This window comes from Halyomorpha halys, unplaced genomic scaffold (genome assembly GCF_000696795.3).
Source record: "Halyomorpha halys isolate HHAL.00 unplaced genomic scaffold, Hhal_1.1 Scaffold302.1, whole genome shotgun sequence".
In the NCBI taxonomy this organism is placed as follows: Eukaryota; Metazoa; Arthropoda; class Insecta; order Hemiptera; family Pentatomidae; genus Halyomorpha; species Halyomorpha halys.
Window position 1 is genome coordinate 1391445 of NW_027110436.1, and position 27992 is coordinate 1419436.

At 29.4% G+C, this 27992-nt stretch overlaps 2 protein-coding genes across 6 annotated transcripts in view; both read right to left on the minus strand.

Annotated features, from left to right (window-relative positions):
• Positions 1–2318: 2318 nt before the first annotated feature.
• Positions 2319–18971, minus strand: LOC106680997 (probable cytochrome P450 6a17). 4 transcript variants are annotated; one of them, XM_067048635.1, is made up of 9 exons: positions 18725–18971; positions 9879–9999; positions 9528–9719; positions 8181–8316; positions 5380–5573; positions 3789–3934; positions 3504–3722; positions 3014–3259; positions 2319–2876 (listed from the first exon to the last, which is right to left on the minus strand). In XM_067048635.1, the coding sequence occupies exons 2-9, from the start codon at positions 9917–9919 to the stop codon at positions 2716–2718; spliced, it is 1335 nt and encodes a 444-aa protein (XP_066904736.1). In that variant the 5' UTR covers positions 9920–9999; positions 18725–18971; the 3' UTR covers positions 2319–2715. The 4 variants fall into 4 exon arrangements, with proteins under 4 accessions (XP_066904736.1, XP_014276569.1, XP_014276571.2 ...); XM_014421083.3 differs by lacking the exon at positions 18725–18971 and adding an exon at positions 13219–13259; XM_014421085.3 differs by lacking the exon at positions 18725–18971 and adding an exon at positions 13219–13246 and having other exon boundaries at positions 9808–9999.
• Positions 18972–19410: 439 nt separating this feature from the next.
• mesh (sushi domain containing 2 mesh) overlaps positions 19411–27992 on the minus strand; it is a 29012-nt gene continuing 20430 nt past the window's right edge. Inside the window, exons 21-22 of one of the 2 annotated variants that reach the window (XM_014421068.3) lie at positions 21883–22039; positions 19411–20318 (exon numbers count right to left, since the gene is read on the minus strand). In XM_014421068.3, the coding sequence (XP_014276554.1) occupies positions 20207–20318; positions 21883–22039 (269 nt within the window). In that variant the 3' untranslated portion in view covers positions 19411–20206. Of the gene's footprint in view, positions 20319–21882; positions 22040–24308; positions 26185–27992 lie in introns of those variants that run through there. The other variant, XM_014421067.2, reaches the window with a different exon arrangement.

Consider the following 27992-nt stretch of genomic DNA (forward strand, 5'->3'; position numbering starts at 1 on the left):
TAAATATTAACCATGATAAAAAAAAAGAAAGTGATCTAGGAAAAGTTAAAAAAGAAAATGAGTGTTCTATATTGGACTTGAAGTAATTATAAATTTGAATAAACTTCACATTGTATTTTAATATATATTTTATATGTTAAATTAACAATCAAATTAAATGCACAAAATGAAAAATAAAACAAAAAAAAGTAATTGAACTTGGCCAAACTGAGATGTTCTGTTTCTATTTTTAGTTTGAATGACATTTTTCTATTGGAATAAATCATTTTGATTGATCAATTAATGTTGTCATAGTTTCATGCTGACGATGGATCTTTCATGCTTGTTTTCTTTTCTTATTCATTGCCATCTCTAACTTTACTATCTCTTTTTTCATGAGGATAAACTAATGAATTAAAAATGGTTATTTTTAATTGAAGTGTTCAAATATGTCTAATCAGTCTATTGCGGCCAAGTAGGTTTTCGATTGTTTTCTATGACTAAATGATTGGTGTACACATAAGTCAGTAAGGCAGTTTCATATTTCTCTTTTATTATGGTTAAGGATGTGATCCTTAAACATTTACCATGCTTTACGACCGACGCATTAATTATGAAACATTCGAAGTGCATACGGAGACAAGGAATCCGAAATATTTACAACATATCAAGAAATATTAGAAGCGAAAACAAATTACTATCCTCTGATAGTAGCTGTAACAGAAACAGTAGTGACATTAATTGTGAGGAACACCAGCTGTTGCTATCAGTTACCGAACTGCGCCGCTATTTTGCTTTGAACTCAATTCAATTCAATTCGGAATTCATCAAATACAAAATTAAAACGTACTTATTTTTTCAATTTTTTTTTTTTTTTTTTTATGATGAGTTGTTGATAGTTGAAGGTAGATTAATATGAAGAGGAGAAGATGGTTCGGGGTTGCAGTCAACAAATAAACAAAAACTTAATTTTTTGAGCCGATGTTTCGACCTAGATTTCAATCCTTCATCTGGTCTAGTCAGAAATTCTGCCGGAGCTTTCTCAAGTTTTTGTTTATTTGCTGATCGCACCCCCAACCATCTTCACCTCAAACTTATTTTTGGCCAGACGTGCCACTATTAACGAGAATCACACAAGTTCTTTTTTAGTCTTCTAAAATTGTGCGTTTTCACCACCCTATATCCAACACCGTAAGGTATTTCCTTTGCGTTATTTACGCCTATGAACAGCTAAGGCAGTTTTCGACAATATACTCGATTCAAGGCTGCGTTTGCTTTCATTATCACACTCCGGTAAAGGTTCGATTGTGTTTTTTTGTTTTTTTCCCTCCAATTCCCCTAAAACAGAAAATAAAGCATGAATTAATAAATTGTGTTACGTGAGAGAAACGTAAATCAAACTTGAACCTTTTTCTACCGCTGGTACTTGAATGTATCCAGTGAAATATTTATCCGAAGTTTTGATGTGTCCATTCTGTGAGAATTCTACCTAAATATTTGAAGGTGAGGGGTCTCCACGTTCAAATAACTGTACCACATGCCAACAAAGAATAACTTCTTTCCAACAGTTCACACAACCAGATGAGCAATTCGCCTTCATTCACATCCATGTTGTCGGCCTTCTACCTTTATCGCAAGACAATGAAATACCTCTTTAATAAAATCCTTCGACTGAATCACTTGGCCAGAAGTGATTACAGTTACGTAGTAGTTTGCACTGACTGTCCCAAAATCGTTTTAGACCCACTGAATTAGCCGTTTTTGAACGCCTTTCCAAGTTGACCAGGAACGAAATTACGAATCGATCCTTTTTCAGTCTCGCTATTATTTCTGGAATGAATCTCGCACATACTACAGCCTACCACTTGCATACTGCAAGACAATGGACTATTGAAAGATGTAGAACACTTAAGACGGAACTCACTTACATACATTCGGGAACGCATAACAGTTGAACTAAGTCAAGACAGTTCCTTTCCTGATCCTAAGTTATCAAGAGCAATCTAAATGTCTCTCCAGCCGACCTCATTTACCAGATTTCATCCATAACAAGCTGGCACCGGACTAGATAGAACCTCCTGATACGTTAGCTTAACAGCTTGAGTAGAAGATACAACTACTACGTCTGCGGCACATCGATTGTATTCACTTGTTCAGTTCTTAACCTGTATACCATTGTAACGGGCTAGACTCCATCCAGAGGAACATTGCAGCAGAAAGGGATCGCGTAAAACCTGCTTTTGTATTAGCAAGGCGTTTCCTAAAAAGATGAAAACACTGGGTATAAATAAATAGAAGTCAACCCGAAAAAAGAAGCGTGTCTCTTTTTACCGATCAAGAAGCGGACTTTGTACACCGGTTCATGAAAGATATTGTTTACATTGGCACAGAGTCATAATCATCTATATCATAACACTGCATTGATAATTTGATATATTCATATTAACATTCTTCTAAGTTGCCATCCCTGTTATGAATTATTATTATTTCTAAAGAACGCTAAAACCTAGTTCATTCCAACTATTAGTTAATATTATAAGAACTATATAAGAAGCATTTATAATGGTCAAGAATTAACAAATGCATTTTCTAAAAGTTGAAAACTTAAGAGAGCATCAAAGATAACAATTAGAAAGTGGAAAGAGTTTTTTAAACAATTATTTAATGAAGGGAGTAAATGATTGGATAAACATAGGAAATTAAATTTTCTTATAGAGGAAAACCGAAAATCAATTATTATAATTCTTCAAATTTGACTGTAACATTTGGTTTTGGAGATAAAAGGAAATGTTCGATATCATGGAAACTTTCTTTTTGACCATTAGTTGGTAAAACTTTGTACTTTAGGAGAATAAGTACGACTGAAGTCTTCACAAATATGTTGGCATATTTCATACCTAAACAAAAAAACGAAAATAATTAAAATTTAATGCATATTGTGGGTACTATTTTAAAATACCTTGAGTGTTTTAATAGATACATGACCTATTGTAAAATACATGACCTATTGTAAAATACATGACCTATTCCATACCAACACAGATCCGTGGCCCTTCGCCAAAGCCTAAATACGTGTACTTCGGCCTCGATTCCTTATTAATTTCTGAAAACCTCTCTGGATCAAATTTTTCAGGATCAGGATAATATTCTGGATCATAATGAACAGCCAAAGGGGAAATAAATACTTTAGTTCCCTTGGAAATTTTCACATCTTCTATCACTGTATCCTTAGTACACACACGGGACAGTATCGTTACAGGGGAATGAATTCTCATAGATTCTGAAAAAAAAAAAAAAATCAACTAAATATGCCATAGAATGTAGCCTCTGTATTAAATTTGGATTTCTCGTTGTAAAGAGCGCGGATGTTTGATTTGATTTTTTGAGGGAAGGAAAGAGAGGTATCTGAGAAATGATTTGGTATGGGCCTTATTGCATGCATTACTTTCTTACAATTAAGAAATAAAAATTAGAGAAATTAATACAAAAAAAAAAGTGTTTGTTTAACTTTTAAGACACTTTACCATCAAATACCATTTGTAAATAGGTGATGGAATGTATTTTATCAAAGTCAAAATCTTCCGGTTTCTTTCCAACCGAGAAGATTTCTCTTCTGAGTTTTTCTTGGACGTCTTGGTTGTTCGCTAACTCCAGTAGTGTAAAGAACAAAACAGCTGAGGAAGTTATAGTACCATCCATAAAAAATGTTGCACAGTGAGCAGAAATTTCTAAGGGCGAGTAAGCTGAAATTAAGAAATCGATTAGTAACTCTAAAAACTGAAAGAATTTTTAGAGGAATAAATATGAACCTTTATTGCCTTGCTCTAACTTCTTTTTGTTCAACTTCAGTATAGTATCAAATAGATCACCTCGAGTGGTACCAGTACTCTGTCTATGGTAATTATTTGTTTCGACCATAAACAAGAAAAAATCTTCTGCTTCCTTTGAAGTCATTCTGTAAAGTTGTGTTGTGAGTTAGCTTAAATCATTGAAGTTTTCAAGTTCACAGATCGTAGTCCTCAACAATATCATAACCCATAGGACTGTACAGTATAAATAAAATTACATAAATATATCAGGACTCCTGACTCCAAGGCACGGCAAGCAAATATTTCTTCTTTGGAAAAAATGTCTGGTGGAAAATTTCTTGGATTTTATAAATCCAGTTTGTTCAGCCTTATTTACTAAGATTTTTCATATTGTTTATTTGGTTCTACATAAGATATTTGGCGCTGCTTATACTAATCTAACATTATATCTTGGATATCAAATTCCTAAAACAATTTTTTAACAGTCGTTACGTTAAAAGATTAAGCAGTGCATTCAAAGTCACAGCCCCTACGCAGAAGTGCAAAGTATTAAATTTCCAGTTATATCTGCCAGAAAGTGATAAATGCGATAGCTTGGCCAAATAGAAAACTCGCCTTAGAAAGAACACTAAAAAGACCACGTCCAGAAGCTTGATGACATGGAGTTCGGCCTACGCCGGATGAGAATTCTGAATGGAAAAAGACTTATCGCTGGTAGGTACGAATGATCATAGTACAAGAACCCAAGAGAAGAAAAAAGTCAGTTATCTCACCACAATTTTTGATTACTTTAATGAACACTATGTATAATTAATAGTCAAAATTGATGAGTCTGCCAAGTATAGGTAGGGGGAATAAAAAAATGGCGGCTGTTTCAAAGCGATAAAAAAAAAATAATTTTTCATTCGGAGCTCTATATCTTAAAAAAGTAGGAACAACATAAGAAAACCTAAGAGAAAGTCATTTGAAAAAGAGTAAGTTTGCTAAAATATGAGCCCAAATAGAGTTATTTACGTTAAATAGGTTTCGAGATAGATTTTTAAAAAGCAACATTTCATAAAAATGTTGTATGGGAAGTACTGAAATATCAGTAGTTATTGAATTTATTTTGAAAAATTTATATCTCAAAAAATATTTGACGTACAGATGTCTATTTGCACTCAAATTAAGCTAGTTTAATGAGCTATAAAGTAGTTACGTAGTAGTAAGTTATTATTAGTTTATTAGTAGTTAAGTTCTAGTAAAGTAGTAGTAAGGAGAATAAAAATCTCCCTACCTATACTTGGCAGACTCATCAATTTTAACTAGTAATTATACCTAGTTTTCATTAATCAAAAATTGGGGTGAGATAACTGCCTTTTTTTTCCTGGTTCTTGTACTGTCTATTAAATATCCAGTCAAGAACTGTCACAAAAAAAAAAAAAAATGTAATGATTGTTTGAAACTTGGATATTTTAGCTTCCGATTACGCCCTTGGCCAACGTATGAAAAACATCTTCAGGCAGAGGAGTCATGAAATAGTACAACTAGGACGTTGAAATTTAAGTATTTATAACATCATAAATTTAAATAAAATAAAAACAGGTTTCACCTTAAATTAAACGATCTGTTTATCAGAGGGAAAAAAAATCCGGAAAGCATGGTAACGAAGGTGGCACAGAAAAGATTTTCAAGAGTAGCCATTTGTAGGAAAATGTAATCAGGATCTGTAAATGACTTCGGTTCTATTCCAAAACCATGAAGAACAGCTGAGTCGACTGCTGCTCGTGTCGTAAGGTCCAATACCTGGAATATTATGAAATTGTCAATAAAAATCAGGTTTACGAACTATTTTAAATTTTTTTTGTATAATCATTTATTTATTGTTATTTACAACTGTATAATATATATATACAACAAGTAAATTTGCTGTAGGTGAGATAGTGACATGATACAAACATGTGGAAAATCTACCCATTGATAGAACTAACAATAACATTTCTAGAGGAGAAGATCCCGAGGCCATCTTCTTTCCATACGCCTAGGAGGATTATTGGGTAATGAAGGAGAAGCCAGGTTAGAAACAAGTGGATTTGGATGGTTGGGAAGTCTTCCATGGAAGGAATGGTATCTGGTTTTGGCCAAATCGGCAACAAATGGGACATTGAGGTCATGATGGATGACTTGATTTGTGACAAAGTAAGGAGCATTAAGGGTTTTACGAAGGATTTTAGACTGTAAGGATTGGATTCAGGAGGAATTTGATGGTTTAGAGGAGCCCCAAATTACAACTCCGTATGTCCAGATAGGCCTTATAATAGTCATGAAGATCAGCCTTTTGTAATGGATTGGCAATTTAGACCGTTTGTCTAGTAAATGTTGTAATAGTCGAAATCGACGAGCAGTTTCCTGTCTTTTCAGTCTTGTATGAGGATTCCATGTCAGTCGTTTGTCGAGATGTAGTCCTAAGTAACGGATCTGTTCGACAGGAATAAGTGGGGTATTATTAAAAGATTCTGTAGGGCAAGAGGTCATTGGTTTACGACGAAGGGTAAATGATTTGGTGGGATTTATTGGAATTAATTTTAATCCTCCAATTTCGGGACCATTCTTCAAATTTTATAATTAATATTTAGGGCTGTGTTTAGGTTATGTTCGCCTGGCAATGAGTACAATAATTATTTGAGAAGGGATTTTTATGCAGTCAAAAACCGAAACACTTGCTGTAAAAACACAAAACATGTAAAATCTTACAGTAAAACCTAAAATATATATTAATCATTCGAATCTTGCAATAATCAACTATATAGTTCAACTTATAGTATTGATACGTGGAAAGCTTACCTGGTTTGAATCCAATTAAACTCGCTAAATACTATATACATTAATACAAACATAAATAAAAAAACTAAGCTTAACTGATTAAAAACCTAATATTTTCTCCATACTTGAAGAGCTTTGAAGAAACCAGTTGTACTAAAAGATTTTAAATTTCTATTACGAAGACTGAAATGTAATTTTTCAACTATTCAAAACTAACTCAACTTTAAGTTTTAGATAAATGTGCAAGACAAAAAATTCATTTTTTAATTTACTCTTTTTTTTTTTATATCATGTTCTTCTGCTTACTTTTTCAATTGTGTATTTACATACGAATATAGAATCAACCAAAAAAAAAAACAAGTAATTAGTAGATGTTGAAAAACATAAAAAAGTTTGATTAAGAATATAATAATATATTCACTTTTCGCATTTTTTTAAAGTTTAAAATTACTAATAAAATAGTCAAACGTAAAAATTAAATAAGAAAAATTAAAGGTTATAAACAATAAATGAAAACGGTGATAGTCACATATACAGAGAAAAATATTAAAGAAAGTACAAATTAAAAGAAGAAAAGGGATAAAAATCAAATCAAATGAAAATGAACGTACCTGTTTCATTCATTCATATCTGAATTTACCAATACTGAATTAAATACCAGAATTCCTTTTTATTTTATTTTATTCTTATCCCTTTTCATCTCTTGATTTGTACGTACTTTAATATTTCTTCTCTGTATCTGTTACTATTATCGTTTTCATTTATTGTTTATAACAGTTAATTTTTACGTTTCATTGTATACCCTTGTAATTTTCCACTTTATTTTTATACTTATGTTAAGAGTTTGTATCTTTTTTGCCCTGACGAAGCCCTGCAACGTGGGACGAAACGTTGGCTCAAATAAAAATAGAACATAATATAACTATTTGGATTTAATTTGACCGCACCCTGACAAAATTCCATTTATTGATACACACAGTCAATCAGCAATCTTCCGAAAATTAAAATCGTGGAATTTTGCCACAAATGAGTAAAACGTTCAATTTTGTGGAGAAATTCAAGAACGTGAAATTTTTTGCTATATAAAATTAGTGTTATTTAAATGTATTTTACATGATTTCGAGTTTCTATTGAGCTTAGGGGAAATTAGGAGCTAGGGAATAAAAGATGCAATTGCACGAAAATTCGGTCTCAAATAATTATCGTTACCGATCCCAAGCATATTTTTTTACATTCAATTTAATGTATTTGTTTAGTTTTTAATTGTTAATTTCCAATTTCTGTGAGCCGCAAACCTCTGCTGGAACCACTGTTAGTAATAGGACCGTAAAGGACAAATAAATTATATAAACACAAAAGAAACAATTCTTTGGTGCATTAGTACACTGCATTCATTATTGGTTAAATTTTTAAGCATTCTATTCGTAATAAATTTTGTGGTAAAAAAAAAAAAAAAAGGAAAAGAATTATTTATTTAGATCTTTTAAAAATATATTTATAACCAGCAGACATACTTACATACAGCTAAGACTTACCGATTCAGGAATAAATCAACTAATTTCTTTCTTTTTCAACTTTTTTAAAAATTACCTGGACAGGTTGGTCTTTCTGACCCTTAATGTAGTCATACATAAACTCTCCTATTCTGGTGGTCAAGTTAGGAACCACTTCCTTCAATTTCAATGGAGTCTGGTTTGCAGCTTGAATACTTCTCAATTCTTTCCACCTGTAGAAATTAATTTGTTTATCAGACCTTCACTTTTAGGTCTTTTATTCTATTCGTCAAATGAAGAATTATTTTATACCCAGTGTTTAATAATTTAATAATTAATAATCACACAAATAATAATTTAGATCACTGACTCATCTTAGTAAAAAAAAATCTTAATCATTTATATCACAAAGTTGTGTATTTGAACTCCATTTTCTATATAAATGATAATATTTAAATTTATTTAAGAATTAAATTATAAAAAATCACTGTGACCTATGGGAGTTTAGCTTCTATAGTTTTAGGTTGTAATTGAAAATCGCTGCAAAAATATGATTTATTTAGTGTTTTAATTTTTAGATGATGATTAATGGATAGATAATTATTAAATGTGGTATTAAAATTTCTTATAGCGTGTTTCAAGCAAATTTCAGTTTTATTCTTTTTTATAAATTGTAAGAAATTGTATTACTAATAATTATGCAAAGGGATCTCATAGTAGATTTTCTTTAAAAAGGGTGCCCTGTGGTTTTCTTTCAGAAGATTATGAAATTGACGTGAATCAAAAATGACACAACATTATTAGCAATTGTCTTGTTGACATTATCATTCCTATCTCATTATCATATTATTATTATTACAGATGTATTATATTATCTCATTATCATGTTCTCATCAATGCAATACATTAATGCACTAATTGTAAATTTACAGGTTTACTATTCACTTCAAAACCCTTTCAGTTATTTTCATTATTATTTTAAATTTAATTTAATTTAAGTTTTATAATAATTATTATTTTTTACTTTATTTTCATTTTGGTAGTTGAATTATTGGTTGTATCACTTGATATCAATTCATATTTGACGATATTTAACTTAAATATCGTATAGCCTCCACAAAGCCCTGAAAGTAATAATTACATTTCACTTATGTCTGTTATTTTGGCACCGACCGATATGTGTTATCTGGTTGAATCATATTGGATGCAATTTTTTTAAATATATAAATTTTAAAAAATAAAAAATCTGATGGTGGGTGAAATAAAAAATAAATAGATAAGTTCATTTGTGGCAGGCCTGAATATGGACGAACCGTACTTGTGGCACACGTCATAAAAAAAAGTCTAGTACCCCAAAGTTATTTCACATTTCAAAGAAGAAAGGTTTCATTTGTGAATTTCTTTTCTATTATTTAAAACGAATTAAATTAATATTTTTACTTACGAAGCTATGGTCTTTGCTGAAAATGGGTTAAATCCTGATATCGGGTCTATCTCCTTGTACACTATGAAACCATTATCACTAAAGCTGTTGAAATCTGTTACAAGGACTCTTCGTATAATTTCTGGATCACTAACAAACAGCATTGGCTTATATAAAGTGTAGAATCCGACCATTTTATGCTGTTTATATTTTCTAAATGATAGGAATAGAAATGATTATGATAAATGATATCTCTGACAATGATATATTGTAAAATAAAATAATATTTCTGATTACTTACGTGTACATATCACAAAATATGAGAGACATTTTATTTACTACTAATTCCCAGAAATTTCCAAATAAGAATACCTTTGGGATAGAAAATACATTCCTCCTTTTCCAATAGCCATGAGCCCACCAGTTATATATAAATAGGGCACTCAAAAATAGAATAATTATCTCCAATAGCATGATTTAAAAACTACCAAACCTGTATACAAAAAAAATATATATTCAATAATTTATTCATTGATTTAAAAAATAAAATTGTTTTTGTCAGTTATTATTTTTGGCCAAGGGGTTGTATAAGGATTATAAATATAAATACATGCCATCTTACCTTGAGGTAATTATAATACTGGAACTTTGCATTGCTTGCCATTTGCCACAAATCCAATACTTATACAAATACAACAAGACTTATACAAAGGAAGCAACAAACATCGATATCCACACGCTTGTTTTATTTTTTTGACTTTTGTTAGCTATTACATTTGATTTTCATTATAAAAAGGAACAAAAGAAAACAGGCTGAATGAGAGAAAACTTAAATATCAGCAAAGTAGATTGCAAATGCTAAAAAATTAATTTAAGTACTACATAACCTGTTAATTTAATTTTTTATACCCTCCTGTAAAGATTTTAATGGGTATATGGCACGTACATATAGGAGGTATACTATATGTATAGCTGGGTGTGAAGGACCTGTTTTTTTTTTTTTACCTGTTAATTTAAGCTACGTTCGGGAGTTTATATCAGAAACTTGTTAATTTAATTATTTGGGCATATGATGACTTAATAAATATGTATTGGTGCTATAGTAAATCAAAAATAAACTCCTGAAGTTAATTAACAAGATTTGAAACGATGTATTTACATCGAATCAATAGAATTTTAAAATATACAATATTAAACTAGAGTTAATTATAGAATCCGATTTTGGGAGGAATTCTTTAATTAATTAAAACATAGAGAGCACAAATATTCATCTGTTAGCAGTTCTAAAACAATGGCCAATGAACACAAAAGTGTGGATGCAGCACAAGCCCTTTGAATGCAGGCTTGTGCGAATTTGCCATTGTTTGGCAAACATGTAGAGGCACTTTAAAATGTTAAAAAATCGTGGATTACAACTGATTAGAATTGCATAACAACATAATAATTAATGAGCCAAAATATTTCTAGTTTTTAAAAATGGATGAGTAATGAATGATCCAAATGCCCATTACAGGATGAGCGATTCACCACCAAAATACTCATATTCAGTAAATGAGAATGTTACTAACCAAGTATCATTCAATTCGAAAGGTTGTGATAAACCTTCTGAAAGGAATTAATTGACCACAGAATCATCTTAGTCTGCAAGTACAAAATATTTGTACTAAATGTTATATTAATCTGCCTAGTATTTTATATTGGTACAGAGTTTTGCGTTCTATGGACAACTAGAGGAATCCTACGATTGGTTGAGTATGCGCTGATCCCTGGAGTAAGGCCGCGGGAGCTCTTCAACTCGTAATAACAAATCTTCTAACAGATTACGTTATTTCACAAGTTATGATAAACAAAAATTGATATTTAACAATGTGGGTCATATTTAGGGCAAAGCTATCGGTAACAACAAATATCGTACAGAAAAGTCGGCTTAATACAAAAAAAAAACTAGAACCTTAAATTTAGTTTTTTATTTCACTTTAATTTGATTACCTTCATATATATAATCCTTTAAGTCACTTACCTAACACTTCTTAAAAATTATCCTTCAACAAATTTAAAATATTGTGGGTCTAAAATACAGGTAAAACAGACTTCATGCTCTTTCCCTAAGGGCCTGTCACTTTAAACACAAAAAGAATGAAAGTTATTTATGGCGTAGTGCGAGTTGCGAGTTGCGAGCCTACCTTCTACGCCACAACCCCTGTTGCAGACCTGAAACTCAGGACGAAACGTCGGCATAAAATAAATAAATATGGTTTGTTTATTTATGTTGTTCTTTGCTGACCGCACCCCCCGACAAACTTCTCCAATCATTAATCTACGGTCAACTATCTACACCTCATTATGAAAGTTATTTATGTACCTGTCCCATTTTTTGTGCTAAGTGTGCACTAGCGCTTTCATTGGGGCTTTCAATTATAAAATTAACCAACTAATTATTTTAAGATTAATCTGTAGAGAGGCATGATAAGACATATTTATTGATAAAGTTTCTAATTTCTATTTTCAAAATTTAATTATCCAAACTCTACCAAAGTCCAACTTTTAAAATTTCATTCCGCACAAGTCCCAAACATACCTTATTAAAAAGTATAACTCAAAATCCCAGCCTAAGAAATATTAAATGACTACTGATATTGTAAGGTTACTATGGGCCAAAATTTTTGTGATGAGGCGATTTCTTGAAAAGTGAATCTATCTGCTGTGTTTTTTTTATTTTACCTTGCATTAAGATAGTCAATAATTATAGTACGATCATACAATGGCGGATAATATCTGCTTGGTGGCCAGGAATATGACTGCGTTCAAGGAATCTTTCAGTATACTCATTACTAAAAATATACAAATGAGTTCACGGATCAATGAATCGCTGTATAGAATGGTTAGACCAGGTAACATGGATCCCGAGCAGATATATCCACGGAGTGGTTATTCAAGTGTGCAAGAGTGGAAAGGGTAGAGCTGGATGATGATGGATTACGAACAACGATGACCTTTCGACACTGAGATTGGAAAGGTGTACGTACAGAGACGGAATGAGAGACAGAGAAATGGAAAATGTCCGAGGAGCCAAGTCCCAGAGCTTACAGCTAAGCCGTAAGTATTGTACATTGCAAAAGTAAACAAACATGTATAACAATATCTTACCAACTCATCTTTGAGAAATTTCTCGCGGGTGTGTTCATATCGTACGATTAGATCGATTAAATTTATAACATAATGTCATTATCGATTTATAAGAACGTAAACTTTTGTGCTGGCTTTGGAGTCAATGATGTTTGCAGGTATTTTGATCATCCTAATCAAGCCTGTTATATTTTCTGAATAATGATTGTCTGTATAAATATATCCATTTTTATCTCATTTTTCAATCCAAAGATATATTTATGTATCTCAAATTCTCATACCAAACATTAATTGCTTAGTACTAACCCAAAAATTAGGATCCAATCTCCAATTTTGGTTAAATATCTGAAAAAATGTTTAGTGAATAAATATGATAAATTATAGATGTGGATTCTAAAAGGTGCTGTATTTGCTTTAACAATAGTACACTAAAATTTATTTATGTTCTTATGTATAAAAATGGCAGCCTACAAAATTTTACTATTATACATCCCTAAATTTTATTGCATTCACGCACACACCTGGTATCTGTTTTTTGCAAAATGGTAAAAAACATTCTTCATATCAATGTATGAGATATTGTTACCTTCAGTCGAGACGTATTTCGTAGCCGGCAGTCCAGCTCCAACTGAACTATTATATTTTATGAAGGTCATCAAGACGAAGGAAGTAAGGATGAAGGTTAGTAATTATGGCCAACCATAAAAATATTATTAAATAAAAACTAATTCACTTCAGTTTCTACTTTCAGTTGTTCATTTTATAGACTGATATTGAGACTAACTTCCCTTGCAATACGTCTAACTAAAATGTAGTCTGATTAAAAAAATAAAAGACTAATAGTTGTAAATTAGTTCGTTCTTATTTAATGGCGTAAAACTTCGTTGAGCTTCACCACCATTTATTTATTATTTTTTTATAGTTATATAAATATATTTTTTTAGTTTCAGGTTATTTCTATTCGCTGTCATATTATTGATAGTATATTTTGTGATTGTAATGATTAAAATATTATTTCTATTGTTTTATTATCCTCCCAAATATATCCGAGTATATTTCAAGACTATTGAGGTGAGATTTAAAATGTGGGCACTTGGAAGATAAGGCTAATTGTCATATTGCTATTACAATACTAGCATTTTGGGGGCGTTTGTTTTGTGATAAGATAGGAACAAGTCTGGAGTGACCTATTCTCAGGTTGGTCAATACGATTTCTTTTCTATTACATTTACGGCTTGAGTTACCTAGGTCTTGACTTCCCTTTTAATAATTTTCAGTTTATTCTATGAGATTTAATTCCATGCAGATTGTCATCCATCATTAATTGACTTTTCGAGGGGTTTGATCATTTCTGAAGGACTTAAATTCTAGCACAAGAGCCGGGAAGAAAAAAAGGCAGTTATCTCACCCCAATTTTTTTATTACTTTAATGAAAACTATGTATAATTAATAGTCAAAATTGATGAGTCTGCCAAGTATAGGAAGGGGGAATAAGAAATGGCGGCTGTTTCGAAGCCTTAAAAACACACTAATTTTTCATTCGGAGCTCTATATCTTAAAAACTAAAAAACCTAAGAGCACGTTATTTAAAGAAGAGTAAATTTTCTGAAATAATAGCCCTAAAAGAGCTATTTACGTTCTCGAGATATAGCTTTTTAAAAAGCAAAATTTCTAAAAAATCTACTTCAAGATTAATAGTTAGTTAATTTATTTTGAGAATTCTGTATTTCAGGAACTATGTGACGTACAGATGTCTATTAGCACTCAAATTAAAGCTAGTTTAATGGACTATAAAGAAGTATATAACCTTTACCTTCGTAGGAATAGTAGTTTTTATGATATTTGCTAAAATATATTGATTTATAGTTGTTCAGACAATAAATTTGATTTATGAAAAACTTCATTTCAGAAACCATTAGACGTATAGATGTCTGCCAGCAATCAAATTAAAGCTAGTTAAATTTACTATAAAGTAGTTAATAATGTTTATCTTAGTAGGACTAGTAGTTTTTATAATATTTGACAAAATAAAAAAGTTAATTTCTAGTTGTTCTTATAAAATGTTGGATATTTGAAAAAATATATCTCTAGATCCATAGGACACACATTTGTCTGCCAACACTCAAAATAAAGGAAATTTAACTTACTATAAAGTAGTTTATGACACTTATCTTCGTAGGGGTAGTAGTTTTTATGATATTCACATATGAATATAAATTTGGCAAATAAAAATTTGTTCGAACAACTATAAATCAATTTATATCAGCAAATTTCATGAAAACTATTACTCCTACGAAGATAAACATAATAAACTACATTATATCTCAATAAACTAGCTTTAATTTGAGTGCTAATAGACATCTGTTCGTCAAATGGTTTTTGAGATATTGATATTTTAAAATAAATTCACTAACTACTGATGTTTCAGTACGTCTCATACAATATTTTTATGAAATAATGCTTTTTAAAAAGGTATATCTCCAGAACTTTTTAACGTAAATAACTCTATTTGGGCTCATATATTAGCAAATTTACTCTTCTTCAAATGACGTTCTCTTAGGTTTTCTTGTGTTCTTCCTACTTTTTAAGATATAGAACTCCGAATGAAAAATTAAATATTCTTATCGCTTTTAAACAGCCGACATTTTTTATTCCTCTTGCCTATACTTGGCAGACTCATCAATTTTGACTGTTAATTATACATATTTTTCATTAAAGTAATCAAAAATTGGAGTGAGATAACTGCCTTTTTTCTCCTCTTGGGCTCTTGTACTATTCGCTTTACCCAGTACCGCGCTCTCGGGTGTGCTTCTCTAGAAGCCTGGTCAGCCACTTCGTTTCCAGCAATTTCCACTTGACTTAGAACTCATACAAATTCAATTGACATACCTACCTAGGTTTTGGAGAGTGGTTAGGTAGAAATGGATAGAGATAATTATTTGGGTGTTCCGGATACATGCTATTCGAGCCTTTTAAAGAGCTTAATGATTCTGTAATCATTATTATATTGTTGATGGTCAAAGAATTGAAGAAGCGAAGTTCTGTTGCTATTGCATTGAGTTCGGCAGTGAATATGTTACATACGTTTGTGGATGTTACCTGTACTGAAAGGATTATTAGAGCCTTTTCTTTTCACAAGGTAAATTATGTGCTGATAGAAAATATAATATTCGTTGTTTAGAAATAAAATTAAAATGAAAAATAACTTATTGTAAAATAGAGCAGACGAATAAAATTTACAAATAAATAGCTTAAGTAGCGATTTAAAAAAAAAAAAAAAAAAAAAAAAAATATATATATAGTAAAAAAACAAAAAAACAAATAAGATAAAAATTATAAAATCTATCACTTCTCTATGTAAAAAGAAAAATACAAAAAATTAATATAATGTCTTTAGAATAAAAAAATAAATATAAACTATATATAAACAAATAGTCTCTATGTTACTTCTTATCTCCGCCCAGCTGGTAACTAGGATATATTCTGAAGAATATGCGTCCTTAAAAAAAAGTAGAGACCCCTGAACCTGGTAGGACGAGTATCGATGGTCCATGTTATGTGGGCTGGCCAAATACGAACTGCCTGTGATAAGGGCCTTTTAAGGGATATCCTGGTAAATACCCAATATCATTGGTTATAGGCGATCTATACAACGATCGCAACTGCTCGATGTTTACGTATTTACAAATGAAAGGTATCCACATTTTAAAACAAAGCCATTTTTGTAACATCTTTTAAAATTATCAATAACAATAATCAAATTGGAAATAAATCATTTTACACAATGTAATAAATGCATAAATATATATTTAATAAACTTACTGTTTATTAGAACTAAAAACAACAGTTTTTTAGAACAAATACTGTCTTACTACTAATTAATATAAAACTATGTAGTGTAATTTATGATTAAAACATTACTTCTAATTCCTTATTACAGTGTGTTCTACATTGTGATCCAGCTAACTCTAGGTTTGTACCTTGGTATACCAACTTGGTGGTTTCATCAGAATATAAAGCACTCTGTATGTACAATTGTAAGTAATTGTAAGCAGATAGTCTCAGTGGTGGTCAATAAAGGTACCAAAATAGTATAAATAGTGATTCAACTATGAAGTGGGCATACCAAGCCACAAACCTGCTATGTGTGCAGTTTGATCACCATGTAGAACACACTATAATAAACAATTTGAAGTAATGCTTTAATTGTAATAGTTATTAATCATAAATTACACCACGTACTTGTAGTTTTATATTAATTAGTTTAACAAAATATTTGTCCTAAAAAACTATTTTTCTTTCATTGTAGAGCATAACAATGCAAACAATAAAGTTGTGAAACGTCACCTAAAGAAAGTTGTATTATTGATTGATCCTCAAGATCCACAAAAATATACATCTACAACAGTTGAGAAAAAAGTTATCAGTACAAATATACATATACATATGCATATATGTATATATGCATTATACATTTTTTTTTAAACTATTGCTTCAACAGTTGAGTTTAATTTGTTTACATTAGATTATGAAAACTGATGCTGATGACTGGTCTGATTTAGATTCTTCTGAGTAAATCATAAATGATTTCGGCATGTTTTGTACAAGAGGAGAAAAGTGGACTTTATATTCAGAGTATTTAGACACAAATAGAAATCTTTTTGGGATGATGGTGGGTCCAGGGTGCTTGGTAATACTTGGGACTTTTTAGCTGAGGAGTTAAGCGACGGCCTCATGACTGCAGCAGTGCCATTTGGAATCTGGTCTGGAGATCCCAAAGAATGAAAACTCAACCCTCCCCCACTTTGATTAGAATAAGTTATTTACCATTAGATTAACTCTCCCACCCGTCTTTCGAATGTCAGAAATGATCAAGAAGGAGGTAAGGAAGTAAAAAAAAAAAGTGGATGGTAATAGTAAAATTTGTTAATTGTTATCATTTAAAGAAAATAGATAGCCGAGGAGATTCTTTCTAATAACGGAAGAGAATTTTGTTTATGTCGAAAATAAATGTAAAATTTAGAATTAAAAATTTATTTATTTGAGAGTCAAATGATCTGTCTTTGTTTATAATTTTAAGTGTAGTTTATGGCTAATTTTAATCATCTGAACAAAAGAGGTGATAGTCCAGATTCAGGACGCAGGTTAAGAATGGGACTTGTACTAAGACCTAAGACAAATAATGAGTAAGCTCCAATTGCGATACCGATTGCGGCGTGATGGGCTATATCTCTTGCATAGTAATTACTTGGGAAGAACATACTAATACCTGATAAAGCTTAAGCAAGTTAGTTAAATTCAGGAACCTAAGAAGTTACGATGTAAGTGAAACTAAGATAAATAAAAATTATTATTATAAAAAAGATTTAATAGTAAGAACCAATTATATTTATACTTCTCTATCTTATGACCTGTAAATATTTATAATACAGCTGATACATAAAATCTAACAAGATTACTGTGAAAATAAAATACTTGGTCTATTCCTGATCCTGATATCAGAATTGGATACCTATAAACCATTCAGAAGTTATAATGGGGAATCCTGCCAGATATTTTAAATATTAAACAATTTAAAAACAGTTTACTAGCTGTTTAGTGTTCAGATGCAACATAAGGAGACTAGGATGAATCAGATATGGTCATCATGTGACTGTGTTACTCGTAACATTCTTTTCTGCTTATGAATTAATTTAGTCCAGGAATGCTATGATTGATGAGGAGCTTATGAGCTCATAAGAGTATTCTGTGCACTGCTTCTCAACTAACTACCAATATGAAATTGAAGATTTCAGCAATGTGAATCACAATAGTAATTTGCAAGGTTATTACTATTGTTTATTGTTAAGAGTCTAAAGATAGAGACTGAGAAATTGGAAGCAGCCGAGAGCCCCAGGTCTCTGCGCTATTATAACATTATCAAGTACAAGGTTTTGCTATCTTCCAAATATAATGTTTCACTTTATAAATACACATTCGAGAAATTATTATTTTATTTATCACATAATTATAATTACAAAATTAACTGTCAGTAGAAGACTAAGAATAGATAGATATATTATGAATATAATACTGAAAGAATTTGGACTGACCAACAAAAATTGGTGCCTCCTATGCTGTATAGCAAGTCTTGTAATTCATCACTTGCCGTTCTTCATGTTTTTTTATCGTTAATTTCATCTAGTGTTATGGCACAGGATGATTCTCTGCAGTTATCACATGTTGGTGAACATTTCATCCCTTGTGTGATAGTAATGGGTGCAGCCCAAACTTATTAAATTTCCAATCCCATTGAACTGGGTCTATTAAATGACCATTCTACAAATTAATTGGTAGCAAAGCACTAATTGTGTAATATTGAGCACTTTGACTAAAGGAGGGAGAGGGAGAGGGAGAGAGAAAGAGATATGATTTTTACAACTAGGAACTTCATAAAAAAGTAACTATTATAAAATTAGATTGTATTTATCATCAAACAAAAAAAACAAAAAACAAATATATAATAATAAAACAAATTGAGAAAATTGTTCATTATTAAAGTAAATTTTCATAAACTATATATAATTGTGTAAAATGTCTTCAAAATCATAAATAAAATTAACCAATATTATCTAATTAACCAAAATCTAAATTTTTGCTATATTTGTTTCAATTTTTATCTTAGCATTTAAAATATAAAAATCAATAAGTACATACATTTATTAATTAACTCTTCCTAGTTTACTAATTATTACAAATATTCCTTAATGATAAAAATAAAGAGGAATGACATGTAAAAAAGTAAAAAATATGTCTTTTACACCTAATGAAACTTCTACATTAATATTATTTCCACATATTACAAAATATATTTTATAAAAAGAAATATACACATTTTTTAACAATTTAATTCTCTACTTAAGATCGATCATATTTTTGCAATTCTTGATCAATAAAATTTGATTGCTAGTAAAACCATCCATCTAATTTTAATGATTTTATATTTTTCTAAAGAAAATATTCAAATTTAAATGAATGTTTAAGAACAAATATTCTACTTCTATTTAATTGAAAATTTCAGTAATGGAGACCTATCTTTCTGTAATCATTAAAGTATTAATAGGTTTTTAAATAATCTTAAAATCTTTAAACTAAAGCCTAGCTTTTGTTACAAAAACCCAATAAACATCCGTATGTAAATGTGTTTGGTAACATTGATCCCAATATTACTATTGTTCCCATGAATTTTTATTGAACAAAAGATGTTTCATTTTTTTTTTTTTTTTTTTAATAAATAAGGTACATATTGTTTCAAATGACTTAAATGAGACTAAGAAAGCAAAAGTGGCTTAACCAACAAAATCTTGAAAACTCCAATATAAATTAATTTCATTCATATCATGCACCTTAATTTTGATGTATTGTATTAAATTCCCATGCAAACCATATTTTCAAATATTTCAGTAGATAAAAGCAATTGCTCTTGCTAAATAATTTTATTTTTAGTTAAAATTAAGTGCAATTGTGGTTTAAACAGAGTTTGGGTTGACACACTTTTGCTCTTATTTGAACAATTAGTTTTTATCAAAGAAAAATTAATTCACTTCAGTTTCTTTTCTCAACGGTTCATTTTCTGGATTGACGGAAAGACTAACTTCCCTAGCATTATATCTTAAAGGACCAGCAGTGTAGTCTGGATGATATTGACTAAAATAAGATAAAAGTAAATGATTAATATGTATATAAAAAATAAGACTGACTAATACCAATAAATGTTACTATTATTATAAAATAATTATAGGTATAGTTTGATGAAGTTATATGTACTTTCCTTATTTATAACCAAGGCCTGGATTTTTGTGCCACTGCATGGTTTTTTTTTGCATGCATTTTTTCAACCACTGATTGAAAATCTTTATAAAATAGTGTATACCAAGATACAATTAGCCATGTTTTATTTCCATATTTGATGATAAATGCAAATATTTGTATATTTGATGATAAATCCAAATATTTGCATATTTGATCGTAAATGCAAATATTTACACATTTGATGATAAATCCAAATATTTGCATGTTTGATGATAAAAGCAAATATTTGCATATTTGAACTATATAAGTTCAATATAAAAATAATTTAAAATGCAAAACTGAATATAAAATTCCAATTTACAACAGAAGGTTTGTATTTATTTGCCAATACAAAATAATTGATTTAGGTGGCTTTATGATGGAAAGCAGTAGGAAAATTTTCATATTCTCATAATGCACCGAACAAGCTAATAAGATTGAAGCTGTCCTATCTTTATTTAAATATTTTCAAATTAAAAGAGATAGACAGATATAGAGATAGACACTCTAAATAATCCAATCTATGACATCTAGAAAGAATTTAATCGTGAAAAACTAGACCTCTATGCTATACAGGACCTACTTAATATTCAAAATATCCAAAACCAAATGCAAGCTGTTTCATAAGTTCATTTTCTGTCTGCCTATAAAAGTATACAATTGCTTAGAATTTACATGGTGTTCATTATTTTGATTTCCCATGGAACTAAAATAATTAATTATATTGGGAGAGGTGTAGCCTTGAGCATTTTGCTCATATCCAGAAATAAACATCTATATTTTCCGAGTATTTCATCTGATTTGTTTATAATTTTGTTTACCTTCCATTAACCCTTTGATGTTGTTCTTAGCACTTGTTTATGTTACTCCTTTTACTTTCTCACCTATACTCAATTCAGTTTTGCTCTGGCCTATTTTTAATGGTAAGACTGAGGATTTCTCTCACCAGTACATTCCTTGCATGATATATTTTTTTTCTCACTTCAGGTGTCCAGGTTAACAAAATTGCTGGACACCTCCTGTATTTCTTATTTTAAATCATGAGCCAAAGAGAGATCTTAGATCTTTTATAAAATCTGGATTCTTCGGCCCCTGATAGAAGAGCTACAATTTATAATTTAAATTTCAAATTGTATTGAAAGTAATTATAGAGATTTTTTTCATCATCACATCCAATTACATATAAAAAAAAAAGTTCAAATCCTCTACCATGGGATAAATGCTAACAGGACACTTCTTAGAGGACAAAAAAGTAGGACACTCCTGCCAGGTTAGTTAAAATTTATCAATAAAGAATTATAATTATTAACCGCCTTGAGCATTAAAATATTTAAAACTTGTAAACATAATCAATAAATCAATATAATAAATTTTAAAAATAACACTGCAATAAATGCTTAAAGTGGTTAGTTACACTTACGTTCTTTGATCTGTACGTAATTCTTCTTTTTTCTTTTCTATTATTCGCTTTACAATTCGAAAACCAGCACATACAAGTACAAGAATAATGGGTATGAGAACAAGAGCAATTATACCCCAAGTCCAACCAAATGCCCTCAAAGAATATTCTTCTTCCCCTAATAAAAATAAATTTAAGCATTTAAATTAGTAAATTAATAGCAATGTAAAAAATATCTCAGGTATAATTAAAGCTTTTCTTAAAAAAATAAATAATACAATATTCTGGGTGAAAAGAATTGTATTTTCAGCATGTAGTTAGTGACCAATAATCTTAGAAGATCTTTCAGTTCTAACTTAAAGTAATAATTTACAATAGAAATTTCTTAAAATATTTGGTTTGCATATGAAGCATGCTGTGGATACCATTCTAGTTGATATCATGTGAACTTGTTTTTTTCTTTTCCTTTTCTCCTTACCTGGCTATTTCTGGTATCTTTATCCTACAAGTTACCAACCTTTTATAATCAGAGTGAGAAAGTCGAGATTCATTACATGGGCCTGCCACAAAATAAAAATGAGATTAACTTCTTTTGACTTTAGGTTACCAAGGTGACATCTTTATATTCTCAGCAACCATGGCCTCATTAATATGGAAGCTTTAGATGTTTATGTTTTATTATTATTATTACTATAATTTTATGTGATAGAAACACTGAACGACCTCCACTACTGCTCACATTAGTCAGTTAATTCAATCGATCCTATTCTATTCAATTGATGCTACTACTCAATGTCAAATCCTTGCCTCCTGGAACAGCCTCCACCAATTTTCATGATCTTGTACTGTTGCTGTCCAGTTTAACATTCCTAACATGGACCTGGCATCACGAGCCACACCATCAAAGTAGAGGTCCATCCGGTTTGCATATATTATTACTATAAATGTCATTAATATTGATATAATATTACAAAAAATAATAAATATTATTACAGTACGTTCCTTCATTTTTTAAAAAATTAAATGTAAAAATATTGATGAACTGAAATAATTTATATAAATTATTTTCAACATGGAAAAGTTCATTATAATTTTACATATTTCTGTGGCTAAAACAATTTATTATTTAAGGAAATACTGGATAATAGGGAAGACTGTAGTCTGAAGACACTTAGCAAAAATAATAGCCAATCCTTATTATAACTTATCAAATGGGCTGTGTAGCCAGATAAGGAGAGAATTATTTATTTAGGAAGATCATAGTCAATTCCTTAAATATCTTGACTAAATAAATAGAACTTCCTTCTAATTTAGGAAATGTTATAATGATTCAGAACTTTATGTAGAAAATGGCTGCCTAGAATGGGCTTAAGATCCCAGTAAACCAAACTGAACAATTAAATTTTAATGTAAGTAGCAGATGACATTCCCAGATACATTGGAAATATTACAAAAGCAACAAATAATAAAAACATTCCCAAATACAATTTCAGAATTTAAACACATTAAAGGAATCACAACAAGGAATTACGTAAAAGTATAATGATAATTGACATTTATGCAATATTTAAGCTTATTCAGCATAATTATTAATCTCATATGAACATTATATTCTACACCACAATTATTTTTAATTCTTTAATGTTATTTATATACATGTATAGTTATATGTATGTTATTTATATACTCATATACATGTATATACACTCATATACTTACATACATAATATATACTCCAGATGTATATAGATATCCACATATATGTATATATATACACATATATACACTTCTTTCAGTGTAGTTCGTGTTCTTTATTTTAAACAATAATAAATATAAAATGACAAAGATATTTATTATGTTTTCATTTATTTTATAGCATGTAAAATGTTTATATATTTTTTTCTTTCTGTGTAGCTGAACTTCACCAATTCATTTTTGTTTTCAAATGAAATGTTTGTATTAATTATTTACTTGGAAGAACATTTCTATAGTGCTATTAAAACATGCTTAACCCTCAATGCACTAGGTACCACTTCCTGCTACATGGCGAGTGGTGTGCCTGCCTGACCCAGTAACATTGCTTCTTTACTTTTTAAACATCATACTCTTGAACATATTATACTTAGAAGTACTATAATAGATGTATAATCTGTCTTAGTCTTGTGTATAAAACAAGAAACATTATTATTAGTAACAGCTTCTATAATAATTTTAAAAATACAATTAAAATTATGATCAAACAAATAAACATTAGATTGTAAATTGTTGATTAAACTTTCAATAGGTTAACTTCATCAAAAATCAAAATGTTTTTAAGAAAGGTTGAGCAGTTTATTACTAATGTCAGTAGAAACTGATGTGATTACATTGAAGAAGTAATTGATAATTTTGCTTGATAATATAAAGATAAGTGTACCTCTTGTAAACATTTAAAAATAATTTTAATGTTTGTTACTTTTCAAGTATTAATTAAAATAATGACTTTAATTAGCATGTTGTTTATTTCTGTTATGAATCCAAAATTGTTGAAAAAATAATAAGAATGGCACCATGCCTTAAAGTGGCTGTAGCCCCTTTTGGCCTGGGCCCCTACATGGTTAGAGGCTCTATATTGTAAATAGCAAAATTATTTTGCACTCCATGTCAATGCTTAATAATTATTTATCAACCTCAAGTTTTTCTAAACAGTTCTAAATTAAATAGAACTAAAAAGTAAATAAAAAAGTATTAAAAATCAGGTTTTAAACTAAAAAAAAAAGAATATATAAAATATAAAATATTATATTAAAATTTATAAATTAAAGAGTTATTTTCTATTAACTTGAATACAGTAATAAAATAAAAAAAAATATAAAAAGTCAATGTTAAAAATATAAAAACAAAAAAATCCTATAATAAATACACATTACAAATATTAATCAGTATTCTGTCATGAATTCCTGGATTAAAGATTAATAATTAATCAGAAGCTTATAATTTATGATAAAATATGTAAAGAAAAAATCTCGATAATTACAATTTTGTTTCAGTATTCTAATGGAAGATTTCTCTCTAAAAACTTTATAACTGCAAAATTTAACAAAACAATTTTTTTGGGATAAAAAGCTTCTTTATGATCTAATTTGACTGTTGATAGCAATGCAGATAGAAATGAATAAGCCCTTATTCATTAACGAAGGCACTTATGCACCAAAACTGAAAATATATTTATTGGGTCAAACATGTAAACAAATGTTGAGTAAGACATGTTTTTCTGTCACCGTAAAAGTTCAAGAAATGTCAATTATAACTGTTTTAGAGGAAGCTCTTCAATTAACAAAGTCCATTGAAATTAAATTATTGAGTCCAGTTGTTCAAATATTACTAATAAGATTATAAAATTTGTGAATACATTCTATCTTCAATTCAAATTCATAGCATTGAATGCTATGAATTTTAATAATAACCAACTACAAATGATACAAGTGATCTGGTGTCTTCCAATCAAATCATTGTCATGAAAAATATAGTTTGACTAGGTATAAAGTTATATATGACCAGGTAAATTAATGTAACTGAAACTAGGAGATTTCTGAAGCATTCAGTACATACATTTAATTAGTTATGAATAGTTAAAAGGAACATAATTATTTTTAATTAAGTTTTAATTTTCTAATTTAAGTAAGGTTTTTAAAATTATAATTGTAATTGTTATATATGAAATTAAAAAACCTAATACATCTAATGAATGAATGGTGTAGCATTCATGTATTTTATGTACCTAATTACTTAGGGCAATGTTGACACCTTCAATTAAAATTAAATCATATTAGAAAATATCTGTTTCTATACTATTATGCCTTCTTAAATCATCTTTAACTTTGAGAGTTGGAGCATCATTAGGATTGTTATAGTCTCCTGATTGTTGTAATCCTTCTTCTTCATAATCCTCAAAGTCAATAGGTGGTCTGTTTGCCAATGGTTCATGTGTGTAATAAGATTTGTCATAAGGCAAAGACAGTATTGGTTTCATCCCTTGAGTTTTATCTAGTGACATATTTGAATGACCAGGATATCCGATACTTCTTGTTGTGTCAGGGCTATCATCATTCTTCAAGAATGGAGCTGAAGCCTGATGGGGATCTTGAGAAGGATGTGTCTTAGCTGGTATATATGAGGTCGAAGGAGCTTTGGAAAATTTCCAGGAAACTTGTGAACTATCTCCTTTGGCTTTCCTTATTATGTATACTGCAGCACATACTATGACCATAATAAGAGGTATCAAGATCAGCCCAACAACCATCACTGTTTTTGCAATTTGCTGCGCATCGTATTCAATGTACCCTGTCAAAATGATATTTCAAGCTAGAGTGTTGACAAAATCAAGTATCCTGGATAACTTTGCACTCGATGTCAAAACTTAGTTCCAAGATAACAAGAATTACATTAATAATCAGGATACATCTTCTTAAAAACAAAAAGTATCTGTGACATTACTCTCTTAAGGTTATAAGTATGTTTGTTTTATATAAAACAATTAGTAAAAATAAATTTAAAAAAATACTGAAGAAATAAAATATTTTAGCTTGAAATTGATGGCATTCTTTAGTAAACTACAAATTATAATTATCCTAAATATTTAAAAAAAAGATTAGACAATTTTAGCAAATGTATATTTAGTTACGTATGAAATAGTTGGACTTCAGTTACCACAAAAAAGTTAGGGAGAGGGGGCTTGTTTTAACAAAAAATAGTGTGAAACTATTTTAAGTATTTATTGTATATTAACTTATTTAATTGTAAATTAAATAATTTTTTCACAAGTTTTTATTAATTTTATCATGGAAGCCAAGTTATACTAGTTTCTCCATTGATAATGAGAAATCAAAAGTATCCATATAGACACCAAAATTTTATATTGCGCAAAAAAATTGATGTATCATTTTTTGATTATTAACAAATATGTTCCTCCCACGTTTAATGCCTAATAAAAAAAAAATAAATAAATAAATAAAAGGGTTTTAAGTCTTTCAGATCTTGGCCGGTTTAGAGTTAGTAGGAATTAACAGGAGGAGTATGATAAATACCTATGATTATTTTTCAACTGAAACTCTTATTCACCAATTGTAAGGCATAATTCTCTTTCCTTCCCATCCCTTGTGTGACTTTTACTACAAGTGGTGTGCAACCCTCAGAAGCACACAACTTTTAAATTCAGTGGAGCAATCTTGTCCCTTAAGGAACAAAGTAACGCACTTCAACAGTACCATATTATGATTGGGGTGTGAAGGACTCTCCTGAGGCATACCCATTCTCTATAATAAATAGGTATCAAATCTTTAAATGAGTTTGAAGAAAATTCTGGCAGTTGAGCATGGTTCTGGTCTCCTTGTACAATTGGTTAAAGATTACTTCTTTATCAATTATTGAACTTAAGACCTTCTATGAGTTTTAATTGTAGACGTTTTTTAACTTTTTTTTTTTTTTAAACAAGGTAAAATAGAGTGAACAAATAAATACTAAAAAAAAAAATATATATAGAACTGGCTGCATATTTTTAAAAATCTAAATATATTTTTGCAATCAATATAAATTCAACCAATAAACATAAAATTAATATTACTGGTGCTGAAGAATGAACATAATAAATTAAATAGAATAGTTGCATCTTACAACAATGAATAAGTAAATTGTATCTTCTAAATACAATAAATATTTTCTAAATAACACTTTTTCAATGAAGTATCAGTATAATATCAGTTATTTATGATATACCTATATTTTTTTTATTATATTTATGAAACATTAAAAGGCTAGTAACCATCTGATATTTATCAAAAATATTTTAAATAAAGCAATGACAACGAGTGCAAAATAATCATTATTTAAATATATAATAGATTTATAACCAAAATTTGTAATTATTAAAAAAACATATAACCAATTTTAATAAGTTACCTGTGTATTGAAAACAGTTTATTAAAATATAAAAAAGTACTATCACTAGCCAATTTACAAAAATTAACCTTTTTCCATAATTTTTAAGTTAATTTTATAAAATCTTCCTTTTTAAAGAAAATAATAAAATTTATGATTTTTTGTTTCAATTCACAAGTAATCATTCAAATTTAAAATTGATAATAAGTGAAACT

Excerpts from the sequence above, each read along its gene's own strand:
- LOC106680997 (XM_014421085.3), bottom strand. The coding sequence starts at position 9,980 with ATGCTATTGGAGATAATTATTCTATTTTTGAGTGCCCTATTTATATAT. Across the intron at positions 9,720-9,807 it reads ATATTTTGTGATATGTACAC|AAAATATAAACAGCATAAAA; the intron begins GTAAGTAATCAG and ends CCTATCATTTAG. Across the intron at positions 8,317-9,527 it reads TCAGCAAAGACCATAGCTTC|GTGGAAAGAATTGAGAAGTA; the intron begins GTAAGTAAAAAT and ends TAATTTCTACAG.